General features: G+C 47.3%; 1 protein-coding gene across 3 annotated transcripts; it reads right to left on the reverse strand.

Moving 5' to 3' along the window:
* Positions 1–911: 911 nt before the first annotated feature.
* Positions 912–19,994, reverse strand: CUNH1orf167 (chromosome unknown C1orf167 homolog). 3 transcript variants are annotated; one of them, XM_017832011.1, is made up of 20 exons: positions 19,519–19,994; positions 13,539–13,582; positions 12,780–12,999; positions 12,427–12,602; positions 11,786–11,880; positions 11,234–11,420; positions 10,617–10,798; positions 10,109–10,295; positions 9,734–9,956; positions 8,983–9,161; positions 8,721–8,817; positions 8,296–8,438; positions 7,568–7,776; positions 6,679–6,823; positions 4,212–4,479; positions 3,548–3,656; positions 3,084–3,306; positions 2,841–2,976; positions 2,030–2,140; positions 912–1,300 (listed from the first exon to the last, which is right to left on the reverse strand). In XM_017832011.1, exons 1-20 carry the CDS (start codon positions 19,534–19,536, stop codon positions 1,241–1,243), a joined length of 3,012 nt encoding a protein of 1,003 aa, XP_017687500.1. In that variant the 5' UTR covers positions 19,537–19,994; the 3' UTR covers positions 912–1,240. The 3 variants fall into 3 exon arrangements, with proteins under 3 accessions (XP_017687500.1, XP_017687499.1, XP_017687497.1); XM_017832010.1 differs by lacking the exon at positions 19,519–19,994 and adding an exon at positions 14,125–15,671 and having other exon boundaries at positions 11,234–11,417; XM_017832008.1 differs by lacking the exon at positions 19,519–19,994 and adding an exon at positions 14,125–15,671.
* Positions 19,995–20,061: the final 67 nt, after the last annotated feature.

A 20,061-nucleotide genomic window follows, 5' to 3' on the forward strand; every position in this document is an offset into this window, starting at 1 on the left:
AAGAAAACCAATTGTTTCTGGGGCAGTTCTGCCTTCCCTTTCAGTGCATGCCCTGAGTATGGCCAAAGCTCCATGGTAGAGCAGAGAAAGCTTAAATCCTGGAATTTACCAAAAGTAACCAGCTACAATCTTCGGCCCAGAGCTGCAATGTCGAAGGAGTTGTGGTGGTCCTTTTCCAGTGCCTGTAGGGAAAGACAGCCTATCTTTCCTGACCTAATGACTCTTAACAGCCTTAGGCCCCACAGCATTGGAATAAGGGGTGTGTGGAGCTACTGAGGCTGCTTTGTGTACTTAATAATCCTGCCAAGCTACCACAGACTAGGAAAACAAGACCTCGGGGCAGTTCCCAGTGGGATTTTGATATCCCCACCACGCTGTGAGCATCTCTTTCAAACAAGCAAGGAAGAAAAGCCTTTTCCAGATTCTTCAGACCCTCTTGTTACAGCTGTCTGAGGCTGGGCTCATATATCCAGGGTAATTACAGGGCATCAATCACAGAGGCAAGTAATGGGAAGGTTGGGGATCAGACACGCCTGTCTCGCCTCAGCAAAGCTTTTGGTGCTCAGCTGTTCCCAGCAGGTTTCTCCATCCCTTGCCCATTCAGCACAGAAAGGAACCAGCAGGAAGCAGTCAGGAGGTTGGCCACCCACTGAAAGGCTTAATGAAGAGCTGATGGACCTAGACAGGGGGAGGAGGTGGGAGCCATGTGGGAATCTCCCACCAGGGGAAGAGCCAAATCTGAAAATAAAGACCTGTGTTTGCACCTACCCAGGACAGTCCAAACTTTGGAATCAACAGGATGTAGCACAGGCAAACTTCTGCTCATCTCTAAGACTCATGTATTTGCTTACTCCCCTGCTTGACACCAAACTCCTGTCCATGACAAAAACACTGAGTAAAGGGAGAGCCTATAAGACAGTTTTTTGACCTTTAATCAGAACTGCAGCAAAAGCAGGGTCCAGAGGAGAAGGGAGTGAAACCTCACAACAATGGGGAGTAACTTCTCCATTTATGCTGCTAAGGAGGTAGGATACAAGTCCTTTAAAGAGGACCTTTGACTAGGTATACCATCTCTTCCTGGTTGTCCTTTGGCTGTCACCCTTCTGGCCTGCAGCACTGCTTTTATCACAAGAGCAGTGTTCTCTTTCTGAACTGCACAGGACCAGCTCTTTGTTGTGACAGGAGCCACATCCTCCACGTGTCCTGAAATGAGCAGCAGCTGCAGGCAGTCCCCTTCCATTCAGCAGAGTCCTTTGTCTTTGAGCTGGAATGCTGTGAGCTGCTGCCACCTTCCAAAGGCCTGAGAGAGGGAAGTGGACAAATCAAATACTCTGGTGACCCTTGAGGGGTTGCAGCCACTCTCATAGAACCCATAAACACAGCTTTCCCTCTAGCAATGGCTCTGCCAGCTGCCTCACCACTCAGAGCCCTTCCCTGCCTCTCCTGTAGCCAAATAAATGACATGCAAAGCACAAATCAACGTGAGAGAAAAAAGAACAATATAAAGAACAATGTCCCTCCTGCCCTCTAATTTCAGTACCTGCTCCCATCTCCTTAAAGCAGGACCTAATCCTGCATGGATCTTCAGGAGGCAGGCAGAGGAGTATCTGGGTATGAGTTCTAAGGCTTTGCTTGCTCACTCAAATTCATAGTGATTTGCCTGCCCCTGGGTGCAAGTCAGCACAGTCCTCCTGCACCAATGTGCAGCCCGTTTCTTCCCTGAGTGGGCTCTCCAGAGGCAGGGGATTAGTGGATTAACATCACTAATAACAGTGGGGAAGGGGGCACACGTCAGGGAAATTGCCTGCTGACACAAAGCTTTGAAAAACACCCAAAGATGAACCCATGTAAGGCTGGAAGCTATTTCCCTTTGTTATTGGCAAGTCCCATTCCTTGATGTATTCAACTTCTCCCCAAGCAAGTGCTTTGTGCATGGGGAGAGATACAGGGAACACCAGTTGTCCCTTGGGGGTGCTTTTTGGTCCACTGAGGCCCACAGAATTGAAGCATTGAATTCATAAATGCTTACCTGGGACAGGAGGCTCCTGGCTTCCTCCTCCAAAAAATTCTGTACCACATAGCTTTGCAAATATCTTCGCCTCCACACCCTCCAGGTCTTTTCTATGAGCCGCTGCCGGTCCTGCCAGGAACAGACACGGTGCACAGATTAATTGGGCCCTGGTAAGCAAATTACCTCCTTTCCCTTGAGTCCCACCTTGCTTCCCAGTTGCCTTCCCGGGTCCCTCTTGAATGACTTTGCATTGGTAACAAACAGAGCTGACTAATAACAAAGCTCTTACTGTCTCCTGCAAATCCTGTGGCTAATTAAGTCCCGACACCCTGGGGAGCTCCAGCACAGCTCCTCAGTGAATATGGACTATATACAGGCGTCATCTTGTCCCCTGGGCAGGTCAGAGCACATCTCACACAGCTACAGCCCAGGAAGTCAGGCAGAGCATGGGCTGAGAAGAGGAAACCAAATGACAGCCCTTTGTAGGTTGTGGTCGCCAGTGGGATGTATCAGGAACACAGATGAGGACAAAGACTGTAATACTTGCTGTGAACTTTTTGCATAAGCCACAGACAATCTACACAAATCATCCTGTCTCAGCTTCCCATTTGTAAGATGGGGCAAAGCACAACTAAATCTGTAGATATGGCAGTGTGCCAGGCTGGCATTTCAAAAAGAACGATGGAAAAATGATCCACAGCAGCAGAGTAGGATTTCTGGTGCACACTGGTACTTGTTAAACCCCCAAGTCTCATTTCCCAGGCTGCAAGCAGAACAGGCTTGCCCAGTAACACCCACCCCTGCCACTCTGGTGGCAGCAGACACTCACCAACACCTGAGCCAGTATCACCACCCTGCTGGCTTCCTTCCACTGGTGCCACCCCCTTGCCAGACAGAGCAGTCTCCTTTCACGCTGGTGCCGGCAAAGGACCACTGTGCGATGCCACCACCTCAGGTATTTCCTCCTGCAGGAAGGGAGAAAAATAAGCTTTACCAGCTCAACAGCCCTACGAGGGAGCCCTTCCCTGATGGCAGCAGCAAGAGGAAGCCCAGAGCCCTCCACTCCACTTACCCGAGACGCTCCTCATCCCACTCCTCCAAGTCCACCTCGGCTTTGTTCTCCTCGATCCTTGCATGTGCATGAGAGGGTCCCACCACATCAGGTCTCTCCACCAGGTGAGGGAGCCGCAGCCTTTCAGCCCTGTTCTGGTTTCTGTAGATCACCAGCCAGCGCTGAATGGCACTGGGAAAAAGTCCAGCTGGAGCTGAACCCTCTTCTCTGCCTCTTCTGCTTTCTAGGAAAGGAAAGAGGAGTCACACAGGAGCTAACCTTGGAGCTAGATAGGGAGAGAGCAGAGCTGCCATGAGTCCTTAGTCCTTTGGCTCAATATGGAAGCAACCCACAGAGTTTGACTGCCATGAGGTTCTACTCCACAGAGAAATTCCAGTCAATTTGGCTGGCAGTATTTCCCCTCCCTCCTCACACACTCCCCACATGGCCCCACCACAGGAAGAGAGGAGGGAGCATTTTCTTACTCAGGGGCCAGGACAGAGCCATCTTCCTGCTTTTCCTGGCCCCTATGAGGGTACTGCGCTGCCGTAAGCACTGGGAAAAGGCAGCTGCTTTGGTCCAGTAGTTGCAGGCCTGCAAACAGAAATAACACAGCTGCAGCCAAGAGTAAACACAATGCACACAGACAGCACTCACACAAACCAGCCTTAGAGACACATTTATGCCACAGCCCTGCAGGTACTTTAATGTGCTAGACCCCAGGCTGGAAACTGCACAGATGAGCTCCCAGCAGGACTGACTCAGCCCTTCCAAATCAATCGACCTCTTTGTGGTTTGCGAGCTGTGAGCCCTTTGAAAAAAGCTGCAACTCTGACAGCTCACTCTGCTCTGCAGGGACAGTGATTATCCCATCTCATCTTTTGAGCAGAGGGAAAGGAGTGCTCTCATCTCTCTGGTCAAAATGTCCCCTTTCCTTATTGCTGTGCTCCAGATGGTTCCTGCAAGTGCCAGATTATGGTGATGAAGTTGCATGCACAGTCTGTAAAGAATTTCAAAGCAGTCACCACAAATCAAATTTTTATACAAGCCTTGTCACTGAATTCTCAGTGCCTCGTGACTCACTGAGCCTTCATGAGGGAACAGGCAGTTAAGAATAACTGTCTCACAGGGATCTTCATCTTCTCTTACCTGTTTGACAGTGGCCACAGATCCCAGGCGCAGGGCTTGCTGTCCTCGTGCAGCCACTCGCCAGCGGTGACAGGCTTTACCTGGAGAGGGGGCCTGCCACTGGTGGTTTCTCTCTCCTGGCACTCTCTGTTTAGCTCTCAGGAGTTTGTTCCTCCACTCAGTAAAGCTCACAAGTAAGAGACGGTGCTCTCTGACCCTTTCAAACTCAGAGAGGGCTTCGCGCTGCCTCAGACTACACGCAGTGACCTGGGCCCAGGTGATGAGGCACCTGAAAAACAGTACAAGCATAGAAAAGTGGTAGATGCCTGAAGTCACATTTCCATTTTAGACCAAATCCCACCTTCTCACCCAGCCTGCAGCGTCCCACAAAAATGGTCAAAGCAAGCCAACATGAAAAAAGGCTGTTCCTATTATTCCTTATGCAATCGACATTTATGGATCTTTCTCCACACTACTTATTTCTCCAGTGCCTCGTCTTTGGAAGGTTCAAGTTCAGACTCCTCAACTATAGTGTCTTTCTGCTGAAAACTTGCCCTCATTTTACTTTGGGTTCCCAACACTGTTACCTCCCAGCTGCTCAAAGCCCAGGAGGATGTTTGCTTCCCTTTGGCCATTTTAGCATTTCCTCCTCTTCAAAGGAAAGTGAATCCAATATTACACTACACTCTTCCTTTGTCTACAAAATAAACACTTTTCCTAGGCTGCCCTGCCACTACACACAGTGGATCCCTCAAAAGAAAAAAAAAGGAATTAAATTAGTCAGTCTTCAATCTTCTTCTTCTGTGCCAGCAGCTGACCTTGAGGGTGATGTTTGATGAAGGCTTTTTCTTTATGGGATGAGAACAAAACTGCTAAAATCTCCTTAAGCATGAAACCCAGCAGACTCCTGAAGTCTGTTTGCTGAATTTAAGACAGCAGCTTGTTGTCAAGACTCAGATTTTAGTTTTTTTCTTGGCTGTCACAAACTCAGGGCCTGTGTTCGTGGGATGTACAACTCGAATCTTTATGGAGACAATTTTATTCCAAAAAAATCAATGCCTATGGGAGTTACTATTAACAGCACTGCAAATCTGCACCCACAGTAATCTCTCTCTATCTTGCAGGCTGATGCACAGGAGGCCACCCTAGAATCCAATCTGCTTTTAACTCCTGGCTTATCCTTTTGGTTCCTTGTTCCACTTGGACTTTCATTATGCAAATCACCCCACTGCAGTATAGGGCAGAGGTGTAAATATCCTCTGCCTGGCAGGCTTCCTGGAAGATCAAGAGAATCTATTGCAGGTTATCCTAGCATGAAAAATGCCCCCCTCAGAAGAGACAGGGCTCAGCCTGTACCATATCCAGGTGAGAAATTAGAAATGCTGCCTCATCAAAGCAGACTCAGAAGGAAGATTAATGGTGGTGACACACTCAACAGGAAGGAGCAACATTAAGGACTTCTCCCAAACACAACTCCCACCAGGGAGCCACCACAGAGATGGATTTGCAGAGGAAAATGCAGTTGGGTGGGGTGAGTGTAGCATCACAGCCACCAAAGTTTCGCTGGGTTTTTAGTTGCTCTTTCCTCTGCAGATCTTTGTCTCCTCTCACCCTGACCCTGCAATTCAAAAGGAAACCTGCTAGGGCCAAACCTGCACTTCTCATGCCTTAAATGAACCCTCAGCATAAATAATCTTATCGTTCTTATCCTCCCGAGTTATTTCAAAGAGAAACACCTGAACAATTCCTGGTTCACTGAAGCTGGACACTTCACTGCACTTCAGCCAGGCACCAGCCTCACACAACATAAACCACAAACAAAACTGTTTTCAGTGAGAAAGCCACTGAACACAGCTAAGAGAGAAAAGAAATTAAATTCTTATGTTTTCGGGATTTGCAACATAACAAGATTGCAAACCATACTACAGCTTCACCTATATTGTAACTAACACCAAGATGAATTGAATATCATGGTTCTTCATAGGCTTTACTGGATATTGCTTTGCTGCAGGAAAATATTGAACTCAATTTTTCACATTAAATTAAAATCAACGCACTGTGTCCAGAATCCTAAAAGACTCAAGTCTGTAAACATCAGATCTCTGTAAACCTCTGCCCTCTATTCCTTTCAGCAAATACTGACTAATTCCTGTGAAAACAAGGCTTTCAATTTTTTAAACTACACAAATTTGTTTGCATCTCCCTTGATTAGGGTACAAATACAACACTGCATAACTATGACTGAACACAGGTTCTGGAAAGAAGTTTTGAATGAGAAGAATGAGATGGGGAGTGTGAGGCTATGGATAAGAGACTCTTCAACATAGAAGCATCCCCAGGGAAGTGCTCCTACAGAAGCTCCATTTACACACAAGTTATCTGCACTTTCAAACCCAAGCTCTGCTCTGAACACAATGGATTCTCTGCTACATAAATTGCTCTTCACTCAAAGCTTCCCTCAGAAATGCTTTGAGGTGAGGAAACAAACCTGTGCAGGAGAAGACGTTCCCAGAATAAAGCAGCATATTTCTGCTTCATCGTTTGGTAATACCACGTCTGCAGGACCAGCCTCTTCTTCTCCTGGCAGCTGTGCTGAGCCCACTGCTGCTGCAGCTCCCTCAGAGCACGATTCCCTGGGAGAGAACACACCACCTTGCTGAGCTCAATCCAATGATTTTTCCATCACAGAGCCCAGACAAGAGCAAAGAACACATCTGCTGTAAACATCAAATGGGACCAGACTTGCTAAGATTTCCTGTCCTCCCTTTAGCAGCTAAAGAGACTTTTCAATTCAGCTTGTAGTTTTCTGTCTGCAAGGCAGTCAGACCTCCTTTTTAGTTTTCCCTGCAAGGGATCACAGATCACTTCCACTCTTATCTGCAAGGCAGTTTTCCATCAAAAATTGGGAGTGTTCCTTCACCACCACAGTGCAAGTAGCACTTAGAGCACATGGAATCCCTTGAGGGACAGGATCAGGAGTGTCAAGCCACCCCAAAAGACACACCCTGTTCCTACTGAAGTACAGTCTGACTGTTGGGTCTGAGGAGGCATGTTCACACTTGGAATGCTGCACTGAACTCCATTTAACTCCCCAGCTGCTGAAATGCACTGCTTGAGGACTCCTTTGGTAGTGGAGGTAGAGGTGCCAAAGGAGCATCTTCCCTACCAAAGCACTGCAAAACAGCAGGGCCCCTGTCCTGTCAGAGCCAGAAAAATGCAGTGACACGGGCACTTACTGACCCCTGGACTAGTATGCACCTTTCCAGAGGAGCAGTGCACAGAATTACAGCCAAGAGTGGGGCTTTCTCCATCCCAGCCATTCCCACAGCATCCCTCTCCTAAAGACAGGAGTGCTGCTGTGGGGTGGGGTCACTCACTTTGCCAGCAGGAATGCCAACGCTTCAGAGCATCAGCAGTGACCTGGTGCACGTGACACAGGAATCTCCGGTCCACTTCCACTTTCTGGGCCATTCTCTTTTTCCACAGGCTGAAAGCCATCTGGCAGCAATGATCTCCATGTTTTAGGGCTGCTGCTGCTTTTCTGTTCTTATTTTCCATGACCCAGTGGTGCCAGCTGAGAAAGGCTCTGAGAAAGACAAAGGTCACTGCACCGACTGTAGGAACAACTCACACAGATTCCCACCCTTGTAACTGAAACTTTAACAACAAACATACACGAGGCAGTTTTAGAAACACATCTGATCTGTTAACATTCTTTTCCCATTAAATATCAGGGGAAATAGTGGACAGGGCAAGTTGTTGGGAGTAAGGTGTTCTGTCCTGGTGGTGCCAAGCCTGTTGTGCTCTTCAACTCTGGAATCAGTAGAGAGCAAGGCCAGTTTAGTGGATTAGGAAGTTACCAGGACTTGTTATCAGCAGTGCTGGCCTTGCTCTAATTTGTAGGTCATCCCATCCAACCAGAAATTATTGTGTTCAGATATAATAATTTTGAAGTGGGTAAAACCATAAAATAATGGGCTTCAAAACTCCCACTGAAGACAGAAAAACACAGCTGGACAAGGAATTTTTTTTCTTATTTTTAAAGCAAGTGTAAAGCTTTCAAAACAGAGAGCTTTAGGAAACTTCTGGAAAGCACAATCCCTACCGAGACAGCTGAACGTGCCTGAAGTACTGCTGGACCTTTACAAGCTGTTGAGTCCGAGCTGACCAAACAATGAAGTACCTCTGCAGGCAGCATTTCTCTGCCTGCTCCCAGCAACTCTTCACCTCCTTGTCAGAACTGTAGTCCTGTAAACCAGAAAGGCAAAAAAGACCTTGAATTGCTGTTATACCACAGTTATTCCGTGCAGCTCAGCCCTTTCTCTTGCTGCTGTGACTTCTGTGATTGCAAGAGTTAGCCTGAGGAAAGCTTCAATCTCCCAAATCTTATGTCTGAGAGAAAAGAACAAAGACAAAACAGCAGTGAGACCTTCCATATGCTGATTTTGAAACCCAAAGGCTCTTTGCTAAATTGGGTTATGCAGAAAACACTTGTACGTTTACATTTTATGCACCACTTTCCGGCCTCACCTCTTCCCATGCAGAATAACTGGTGAGAAGCTGGTTATTATCGTCTGGACTCTGCAGCACCAAAGTCTGGAACTCATCTCCCACAAACCAATTTCTTCTGCAAGACAAAAGCGTTGGGGGAAAAGAGAAAGAAACAAAAGGATAAAGTATCTGGAAAAATGGTGTGAGGTGATGTGAGGGGATATCCAGCAGGAAAGAATTCAGCCAGACCAAACAAAGGGCCACTGCCACCAGCATCCCAAAGAACCAGTCTCCAACTCACCCAGATCCAGTGCTCTGTAGAGGAAAGGAGGTCTGCAAGCACAGCTCCCCACCCAGCTCAGCTGGCAGCTCTGTGCACTGGTGGAGTTGCAGGAAAGAACTGTGACATGGCAGGTGTGTGACATCCTCAGAGATCAGAAGGGAGAAGCCGTGCTGGCTGCTGTCACTGAGGCTGCACTCCTGCGGGGGTGAAGGGAGGACCACTTGAGGTGAGTGTCCTCGTGGGGAAGGGAAGTGTACTCAGGTAACAGTTCTGACCAGGCCATTTACTCCTCTTTCTAACAAGGATTCAGGGAAATCCAGAATGCATCCAAAGGAACTGCAGGCTAGCAAGTACAGCTCTGGAGTGCACACATGTCATGATGGGAAAGTTAATTCTGTACTGAATGCAGAAATACAGATATTTCTCTACTGAGGAAAGAGCATATACACTGTCACAGTGAAAAGGCTCTTTATACCTCATCCCTTCCACCTTGCAGCCACAAATAGAAGCAAGTGTGCAAGGGAACCTCACTAGCTCAGCATCTTCCAACATCACTAGATGATGAACCAGAAAAGGGCACAGAGAGCATTGACTTTACACTTTCTGATTCCATTTCAACTCCAGGATCCCACAGATTCAGTGCTCCTCAGCATTAAATTTTAAGCACAGTTTGCTGATGACAACATCATGTTGAAGCAGAAATTTTCACCTGAAAAAGCTCAGCAATTTAATATTTCAGAGCAGCCTGGATGTCTCAAGGCCTCCTCACCTTTTCCAATGAGCTTTGAGAGTTCAGAGTAGCTGCAGCACTGCTGTCAAAGCCAGATGATATTGAGAGGTCCTCAGAAAACAGCATGGCAAGAGGTTCCTCATTAACAGCTTTGTGCGAGTGTTTAGAACTTTGTTCAGTTGTCTTCAGCGTGAGGTACTTTTGGTGCCACAGTTTCAGAGCTTTTCTGAGTCTACACTGCTCCAGAGTCTGAGAGAAATAACTGAGACAGAAGATATTGAGACAGCAAAGTGACAGAAAAGGGACACCATGGATGATCAATGGGGTAAAAGGGGTTCTTCAAAAAGGATCAGAAAGTCAAGGGGACACTACTAATGAGGGCAGGGCTCCAGGAACTGGCTCTTCTGCACTCACTCAGCTTTGTGGTGCTCGCGCAGCCTTGCTTTCCACAGCAGATACACCCTCTGCAGCTTCAGCTTTTGGCAGAAGTCATCAAAAGAGCAGTCTGTTTTCTCCAGAAACTGCCTCTCCACAGTCCACAATGGCTGATCTTCAGGCCTCTTTGTCACTCTCTTGTCAGCTTCTGAGCTTATAACTGCTCCTTAGCCAGATACATAAAGGAACAAGAATCATTTGTCAGATGGCATTCCCAACTTAGACCAGCCCAGCCCCCAAACTGCTTCTTCTCAGCGAGGTTTAAGACTTCCTGCTAGGTTTATGATGCAGATCAACAAATCTCCCTGTAGCTTCACTGACACATCCAGAACTAGTGCTCTGCCCACTCTGGTATGTTCATACCCTGTATCATCTGAGCCCCTCTGTTATCAGGCTGTTTTCAGCTGGTTTTCACTGTACAAGAAGAGGAAGAAGGTGCCTAAGCACCTCCAAGTCTTAGATTCTGCACAGCCCCCAAGCTGCTCACCATGATGCTGTCTCCATTGTAGGAGGAAGAGGTTCACCACTGCCTGCTTGTCACCTTCTCTGACCTGCAGCATCTCAACCCACAGATGGAAGTGCTTCCTCAGTGACACTGCTCTGAGATGGGCCAGGTTGCACCTGTTAAGTGCCTTCTGCTCAGCAGCCTCCTTCCATGCACTGAAGCACCTGAGAATACAAAAGGCAAATAAAAACACATTAAAAAAAATGTGTACAAGTTTGTGTCTCTTTCTGAGAGTGGGTTTAGTTCAGGAAAGACAAACAGAAGCTGTCATCTCCTGAGCTTCTATTTGTTTATTTCAGCAAAAAGCCACAGTCATGCTCAAAGCACAGCAGCACACTGGCTGCTCTCAGGTTTGGTCTCTCAGAACATCAAAGCTCAGGACCAAAAAGCTTTGGCAGTGCACAGGAGGCAAGTTGTAACATCTTTGGCCACAGTAGTTCCTTTCATGTTTCTATCCCTACTTTCATCCTTATTAACTCCTAAAACAAAAGGATATGTGGCTTTAAGATGGAACAACACATCTGGGTTGGCTCTGTCATTCCTTGGATCTTCACAGTGAACAGGCTTTTCACATGAAAAATAGACCCCCCTCAACTCACCGGGAGATTGAGGCTCTTTGGATTTGAGTTGTCAGTGCTGAAATCTGTTTCATTTCCAAGCATCGGGAACGCCACATCCAGAGAAGGTTTCGTAGCTTCTTCCTTTCCAGCAGGGCACGGGCTTCCGAAAGCCTGGTTTCCTCTTTGCTCAGCACCTCCTTCTGCAGGCGCCACAGTCTGAAAGCTGCTGCGTCGCAGGGCAGGAAGAGATCACAGGAAGGAAAATAACTTAGAAGAACTTCCAACAATTTAGTGTCACACAGCAAACATTCCCTGGCTGAACTCCAGCTGCCTGGGAAAGGAACTTAAGGGAGGCAGCTCACGCTGCTGGAGCAAGAGCACCTGCTGCAGCTGAATTCATACAAGGGACAAGGCAAAAGGTGTGTGACACGGTGAGAGGCCACGCTCCACCGCCACAGACACTGGCCCAGCTGTTTGCAGAATCAGGTTCTGAAAGAGTCAGGTCAAAGCAACAACTACACATAAACCAAAAAACATGGTGAAACAGTGATTATCTCCAAGCTGTTCCAAGGCCTTGGAGTGTGCACTTACCAGCCAGGCGTCTCATGTCCCTGATGGCTTCAGCTCTCCAGCAGAACTCATTTCTCTTACTATGACGAAGCTGTGTCCACAGCTCTCCCTCCACCCTGAAAGAGGCACAAACATGCTTTAACATCCAGCTGCCCAAAAAGGCACTCACAGAACAGAATCCAGAGCTTTCTTGTCTGGACTTCTCTTTTTGGACTTCTCTTTTTTCTGGACTTGTTATTCTGCCTTCAGAATCAGAAGGCTCAACAAAAGGTTTTTCTTTTGACCCCCATACTGTCAAACTACCGCAAGAGACTTCAGTATTGCCTCACTCCACACACAGTAGAGATACTATAACTGCTAGAGTACTGTAGTATTGCCTCATTCCAATCTTGTTTACATCTGTATCACATATGCAGGTAATAGCTGAAGCCAAGAATTAGTACAGGAGTATTTCTGTCAGACACTCAAACACCAGTACACAGAAGCTCTGAAATAAGATTGTTTAGTTCTTAAAACTGAGTTACGAATTCTTGCAGTGTTTATCTACAGCAATACATCCAAGGACATGGAAACAAGTTTGCCATCATCTGAGAAAAAAATTTCCCTGTGTTTGTAAAGCTCGCCTTGTCCAAGATAACAGAAAGAGAACGCTCTTGGCTTACCTACGAGCCTGCTCTGCTTCCTTTGAGTATCCTGTTGTAAGCTGATGCTGAGCTGAGGTTGTCATAGTTGCTAATCTTCCTACTCCAAAACCCCCTGCTGATGAACTTTGGGTATAAGAATATGGCTCAGGCTGCAGAGCTCCCTTCTTGCTCCGTTTTGCCACAGCTTCCTTCCACTGAAGAAGAAACCGTGTGATTAGAACAAACTGCAGAGTACTGGGATCAGCGTCCCCATCGCTGAGTTTCACACAGGGTACCCCTTCCTCCTCCCTATCCAAAGAAGATTTCTGCCCTCTCTGACTGCACAACAGAAAGCTCATGGCACCATCCCACTGTCCCTAGCCCATCCTCACCCTGTGGAAGCTGGCAGCCAGCACAGTGTTAGCATGTCTCCGCCGGGCCACCTCCAGCTGCGCCCTCCTCCAGTGCACAGCCCACTGCAGAGCACCAAGGCCCTTCCGAAGCAGCTGCTCACTGTACAGCTGCCTGGCTGCAGCCCTTTTCCAAAGGACGTGTCTCCTCCAGGCCTGGAAACACCTTCTTAGGATTTCTCTGTCACACAAGTGCTGGAAACTTAAAAAGAAATAAAACAAAAGTGAGCTCCAGCTAACCGAAAGGAAAGTTAAACCAGCCAGGAGGTGGCAATCAGAGTTCAGCCATCAGGCTGTAAAGAAATTGTTTCAAATCATTCTCTCTAAAGAGTGAAAAACCTGCAGTCTCTCTTCAAATTAAGGAACCATTAAACTGGTAGCAACCTCACACACAGGTCACAGATTTGAATCTGATCTCGTGACCTTCCCTAACTCTGCAGTGAGCAGGCTGGAATTTGCTGCACTGAAGAACAGCACTGATGGGTACCAATGCTTTCTGTTGCTAGCAACAACCAAGGCTAAATTTAGAAGACAGAATTTAAAAGATACATAAATTATTTTTTTAGATCATACTCAATTCTAGAGACAACTCTTTGAAAAGAAAGGGATGCAGGCCCTCAGCCAAACACAGCAGAATAATGTAGGTTAAGTCCTAAAACCAAATGCTCCTCAGGCCTCTGCAGCAGTTCTCCTCCTCTGTTAACTACCAGCACATTCACACATGAACACAGGGTTTTTTACCTTTGTTCATTCACCTTCAACAACCAGAAGCTGTTTTCAGAGACCTGCAGACAGACAAAAGACACACAATTATTCCCACTACTCCACTCTGTTGAAGAATTTGTCTTTGCGGCACAAGTCATTCTGGATGGAGACCAGAGCAGTGCTGCCTCGGAGTCAGGTGTTGTGTCAGATGCCTTGGACACTGCCCCACCATTGCTCTGGGAATACTCTCACATACTTCACACGTGGAAGAGCGCAGCAGAACTGAAATCTTAGGGCCCTGCAACCATGCACAGAGTAAAAACCAGTTTAATGCTTTCCCTCAGCATGCGGATCCAGAGAACATAAACAGGTGTTTACATTCCCAAGAAAAACCAAGTTAAAAAGCTGGTCTTTAGGAAGAAGGAAATGAGATGGAAAGATGCATCTGTTGGGATGGAGCAGGACCGTAGGAGAGAAGATTCTGGCCATTCAGTACCAGGAAAAAACTACAGGACAAGCATCCCCATCACTTGTACCTCAGCTCTGCACCTCTAGCAAGTGGCAGAAACAAGCACAAGCAGTACCTGTGACCAGGGATGCTTCGCAGTGAGCACACCCTCACCTCTCTGGACACAGTTCCCTGTGTCTGGCTCCCTTCTTCACAGCACCGTGGTTCTTTGGCATTCCTCTCCACAGAATGGTCTTCAGACGGGTTGAGACTGGCATCATCTTCCAAATTCCTCCAGCTGCCTTGGTAGGAGTATTTGTTTGTTTCTTCTCTGCTCACATTCATACAATCTACATGAGAATATTCACCAAAGCCTTCTTCACCCTGAATACCCAAAGGGCTGGACTGGCTGCTGCCCACCACAGCCATCCTTCTGGCTGCTCCTGATCTGGGGTCACACACATCTTCTGACTCTTTGATGCACTTAACACTAGGTTCAGAGTTGTTGACTTCTACAGATTTAACACTAAGCTGCTGGCCTGGGCTAAACTCTTTATCTCCAGGAGGAGAATCGACCCTCACACACACTTCCCCTGGAGTTCCATACATGGCTACACCAATCTGACCCCCTCTGAAATCTGTCTCCAGTGACACCTGCAGACCCTCTGGATACAGACTGGCTGGAAGGTTTTCCTTCCAAGATTCAGCACACAGAGATGCCCCATTAGATGTCTCTTCTCCTTTAAGAACCTCTTTTGGGGAATGACTTTTTGTGTGAACATAAAGACTAGCAGTTTCCAGAGCTGGCTTTGCCGGGGGCTGCAATCTGAAATAGGGGGACCAACTGTAAGAGGATTCTGCTTCTGTATCCACTAGCCTGCCAGAGCCCACTCCAAAAGCAAGGGCTTGTGGTTGGATGACACCTGAAATTTTTATTCTCCATGTGTTTGAGTCCATGTATCCATATCTGTGAGAGACAGAGAGAGGTTCTGCATGACTGAATTCCCTTGCCACTGCACTAAGGCTCCAGTCTTTAGCAAAGGGGACACCCCACTTCAATCTTGCCTGGGCAGCACTGGTCCTTGCTGCAGCTAGATGTTCTCCCATGGTCAGGATACTGGGACCTGCATCATCAGCAGCTAAGTACAAACGGCCACTGACTGGAGAAGACCTGGGCTCCAGAGGGAGGGAGCCCCGTATCCCCATCGAAGCACTTTGTTGCTTAAGCCTCTGGATTGAACAGTACAAGCTAGCAGAAATCTGTGAGGATTGCAAAAGAGACTGAAAGGAGTCCAAACCAGATGGATCGAGATCCCCCAAGGTCAGGGCTGAACTACCACAAGCGTTCACACTTTCACTTGAGCTCTTCGAAGAGGGACACACCCCTACCTCACGCCTAAGAGAGAAATCTGCAGTGTGAGGTGACAAATGTGCATTGACCAGGGAAGGGTTCACAGGATCCATACAAGAAGCAGCCAGGAGGCTGAAGCTGTTGGGTTTTCCACTGGATAGTCACTATTCTTGTTCCTATTTTATAAATAGCAATGACAAGGAGTGTGTGTGGAGCAGGGCCCAGCTGCCTTTGCTTCCTGATGGTGTTGAGGAAAGTCAATACTCTCGCTCCTTCTCCCTTCTAAACCACAAGCCTCAAGGTGCAAGGGAGATTCTCAGCAGGGAGCACTGACAAATCAAGATGGGGACTCTGTGAGCCACACACTTGTTGTGCTGCAGCCTAGAGCAGAGACTATTCTGCTGCAGGAAGCAGAAACTGGAGAACTGAGTGGCAGTGTCCTGGAACAGCTGAGAAGGGCAGGAGAGATTAGTCTGTCTCAGACTGGGATGTCTCTTCCCAGGTGAGAGGTGTGGAACACAACCAGCCTTGTGCTGCTGTCTGCCTGGGCTTACGCTGAACGCTGCAGCCTCAAGCCAGGGATGAGAAATGTCTACTCGACTTCTAGTGCCAAAATACAGATCAAAATTCAGGTTCTTCTGAATGTTTCTTTGCTCTGAAGAAAAAGAAGAAGAAATATAAACAAAGGAGCATGTGTATTTCCCGTCACATCTTGCCTAGTTTGCCAAAGGCTTTCGGTATTTTCCTTATGAATTCCTCGTCTCTAATCCACCAGCCTCAGTCCTCAAAGTGTTACAGACACTACTCTCTTCCTTTTCTCAGCAGACAATCATGTCTGGCAGAGCAGGAATGACTGAAAGGGACAGATTCAGCTCTCAACAAAAAACCTGGAAAACAAAGACTTCCAGCATTATGCACCTGCAGCCTCAAAAAGAACTTGTTGCTAGCAAGGCAGAATTATCCTGCTGCCATGACAAAAAGCAGCTTTTCCTGAATGCTTTACATCTCACCAGATCTACGTGACACCAGTCAAGAACAGGTCTGAAAGAAAATGTTTTCACAGAAGTCAGAGCAACGTGGTTCAATGGAGTACAATGCTTACCCCTCTTCATTGACTGGAAATTCAGCTCCAATCTCCTCCACACTCGTATTTCCTCCAGGGCTGATAGGAGAGGTAGGGCCTCAACTTAAGGTTCTCTTTCACTGCTTAGCAAGTGGAAATTTGTCCAAGTCTCATGCTACAGCCTTGCAAAGGTTCAAGCCTCTACAGACTAATTTCTTCTTGTCCGCACTAAAGGATGAAACCTTTACAAATCCACAGAACCAACATTGTCCCCTAACCTGGAACAGTTATAGCACAGCTGGGAGACCTAATTTGCAGTCTAGCCACTAAGTCTAATGGTTATACATATAACACTCATGCTGAGAACAGATTCCCAAGTTGTTGCTAACAGGTAAGTGCAATTTGAGGGGACTGTGCTTTCATTCCCTCAAATTCTAAAAGCAAGTTGTCAATCACTGTCATTCTAACTACCATTCTTTTCCACCTCTCTTTTGAAAAGTGAAAATGGTATTGTATAAAGACACACACACCTCTATCATGTTAAAACCCCTAGTCAATCTGAAAAGAGACAGCACAGCCTATGAAATCAATGCCCATTGTCTTTTTCAAGCACACTCTAATCCCAGAAAGCCTCCTGTCAAATTGCACTCTGTTTCCAAACTGTGTTTTTCTCATTCTCGTTTAAGGAAGCGTTTTAGCCTCAGTTATCCCTGTTTGTAACAGCCCACTTGTCCCTCTCACATGCAAACTCCTTCAGTAATCACCACAAACTGGGGAACAAACTCAGCTTCTAAAGCAGCAGGAGACAGTCAGGCAGGGTTGCAATTATCCCTGGGAACTGCTGTTACTGCCTTTCATACATCACCGAGGGTGCCATGAACGGAAAGATCCCATTATTTTCTCCAGCTAAGTTGAAGTTGGCAACTACAGAGTGAACAGACAAAGCACAGCTGCCTTCCCTAGGGTGCCCATCACTGCATGAAGTATAACCACAAAATGCAGTGGACTGGTGTTCCATGGAAGCACTCTTTGCATCCCAGGAATATTCAGCCAACAAGCAATGTATCACAAAAGGGTGTTACAAAGGATTTAAATTGTGAAAGGACTGAAACCACCATGTTTATCGGTGCTGTTTTAGTCTGTGAACACCCACCCCTGGACTACTTTATGCTCAAGAACCTGGACATAATCTATTTTCTTGACAACTCATTTGGTTTTCTTGGCTCTCCATTTCAGTTCTTTCTGTCAGGTACCAGGTTCTCAGCACATTGCTATGGTTATTTTAGGGTATGTCCTTCACCTCACTCATTCCTAATTTCAGTCTCACAGAGATTTGGAAGAAATAGCATCCTTTAAAAATCATGTTTGTCTGCCTTCCCAAAATTGCCACTCAGGACTTTAACATAACCACTTCTAAGCAGTACTTAATCTTACTCAAAAGACAACAAGATGTTATGAAGTGCTTTTTTAAAACTTCTCCAGTGGCCAAAAGAGATACTTAAGGCAAACTCCACATTTTGTGAAGTGCAAAATCCATGACCAATGGATTTCATATCAGGTTTTATGTTTCCAACGAAAACATTTAACGCATTCTTACTATATAAACACGTTGCAGAAACACACTAATGCTTTAAAACCTGAAACAAATCCAATTAAGCAAATAAAAGATGATCAAGTTCTTTCTGTTGTTATAAGCAAAAGGAAGTAAATAGCACAGTTCACGAAAAGGAAATCAAGCTCTTTGAAGTGAATGCCATTTCAGCAGTATGATAACAATGCCAGACCCATAATAAACACATAAGCGCTGCCATAATGCCCGTTTTCCCATCCCTGCAGACCAAGGCTGATCCATTTCACATTCCAAGTTGGGACCGGTGATTAGAACGAGACCACACTTCGCGTGCCTTGGAAACAAGGCTTTTCCCCACTGCTCAGCCTTACAAACCAAACCACGGCTGTCGCTGCGAGATTTCTCCCACCAGGCACAAACACAAGCGGTGCCCCCTCACCAGCTGTGCCTCCATCCAAGCACCAGCGCTGTCCCGGGATGCGGTGGTGGGAGCGGGAAGCCCATCCCCAAGCCCCCCTCGGCACCCCCGATGGCTCCGCGCTCCTCGCGGGCACTTACTCGCTCTGAGAGTCGCCACTGCGGGGCCCCGCCAGGACCTGGGGGACCGGCCAGGCACCTCCGTGTCAGCACCTCCTGCGCAGGGACAGCCCGCCTCGTCCCCCTCAGCGCCCGGACCCCGCGCCCGCTCCAGCTGGGGCTCTGTAAGCAGCTTATCCCGGCGATTAGCAACGCTGCCGGTCACCGGGGCTGCAGATGGCCGCGGGAAAGCCGCTCTACCCCACAGCTAATTAAAGCCGGGACCTGGCCGGGGTGAGAGCGGCTCAGCCCGGGGTGAGGCTGTACCTGTCCCGGGCAGCGCCTCAGGGCAGGCGCCATCTTCTCCCCCTTCTTCTCCTCCTCCTCACCCCGACCCCGCCACCCCTGAGGGAGTGAGGGAGGAACTTGCCCCGGTGATCCTGAGGAGCTGCCTCAGGGCACAGCAGGACCTGAAGATTTTAAGAAACAAAGCAAAAGCACCCGAATGGAGCGTTGCGCCTCTCTGGGTGAGGAGACCCCGCTGAGAAACTCCGAGAGCCCCGGGATCAGCGAGGCCATCCTCTGGCACAGCAGCTCCGTGAATCCCCTCACACCCTGCTAAATCAAGTACAAACACTCTCCTCCTCCTCCAAAGCCAGGAGAGGGGCCTGGTTTTATCACCACCTCTCTGCTTTACTCCTCAAAATAGGTATCCTTGAGGCACTGCAAACCTCGTGTAAATCCTGCCCTACTCTGCTCCCCTGAGCTCCCAGATGTGCCAAATTCTCCACAGAAAAGCACTCAGCAGGTCGGCTAGATGGGCATTTCCAGTGGAGAATGGCTGGGAAGGCCTCACTAAATATAACTCGTCGTGCAAACACCCAAAAACCACTCCATTTAAAGCAGTGATTTTCTGTTCATGGTTCATTGGTCTAGGGAAGAAAAAGCCTGAGCATTTAAATGTGTTATTCAGGGATCTGTGCTGACACTATACAGTTCTAAAGAGCTGAAAAAAACCACTAACATAAAGGCTGTGCAACTCCACAAGCCCCAGAAGTTTCTGCCTACCTGTTCTTCCTTCCCCATCTGATCACAAGAACAGACAGATTCCTATTCCTGTGCTCTGTGGCATGGCAGCTTGAAAAAAATGAATGCACAACACTCATCCTGTGAGAGTAAACACAAATATCACACTTTTGTGGCATTTACCATGTTCTTGGTCCAAGTATCAATGATGAAGGTCCAGGTACACCAGCAGGTCGCTGTAGTGCTTGTGCAGCAGAGTGGAGGAAGCATCTGCTTATGTTTAAAGTGATCAAAGTTGGGAGAAAACTGCTTGGTTTTAAAAATACAAATGGCATGGTTCTGCGGGTTAGAGCAAAGTTAACAGGTCTCTTGGTCACTGAAGAATCAACACAGCAGCAAGTCTTGTCAAGAGAAATGCAACTGTAGAATAATAGATGCAAACTTTGAAAATGAACCTGCTTCAGAAAAACACAGATCTTCCTAGAACTAGAATTCTGCCAAAGCTGACATACTCTTTTTCTTCTCTAAAAGAATCCTGTTGAAATTGGTTTGTTTATTTGTTTCTGGGATTTTGTTTGTTTTAGA

Source organism: Lepidothrix coronata, unplaced genomic scaffold (assembly GCF_001604755.1).
Source record: "Lepidothrix coronata isolate B3197 unplaced genomic scaffold, Lepidothrix_coronata-1.0 Scaffold198, whole genome shotgun sequence".
NCBI classification, from domain to species: Eukaryota; Metazoa; Chordata; class Aves; order Passeriformes; family Pipridae; genus Lepidothrix; species Lepidothrix coronata.

Excerpts from the sequence above, each read along its gene's own strand:
- CUNH1orf167 (XM_017832008.1), bottom strand. The coding sequence starts at position 15,414 with ATGGATCCTGTGAACCCTTCCCTGGTCAATGCACATTTGTCACCTCAC. Across the intron at positions 11,421-11,785 it reads GGACATGAGACGCCTGGCTG|CAGCTTTCAGACTGTGGCGC; the intron begins GTAAGTGCACAC and ends CCTGCGACGCAG. Across the intron at positions 7,777-8,295 it reads AGGCACGTTCAGCTGTCTCG|AGCCTTTCTCAGCTGGCACC; the intron begins GTAGGGATTGTG and ends TGTCTTTCTCAG.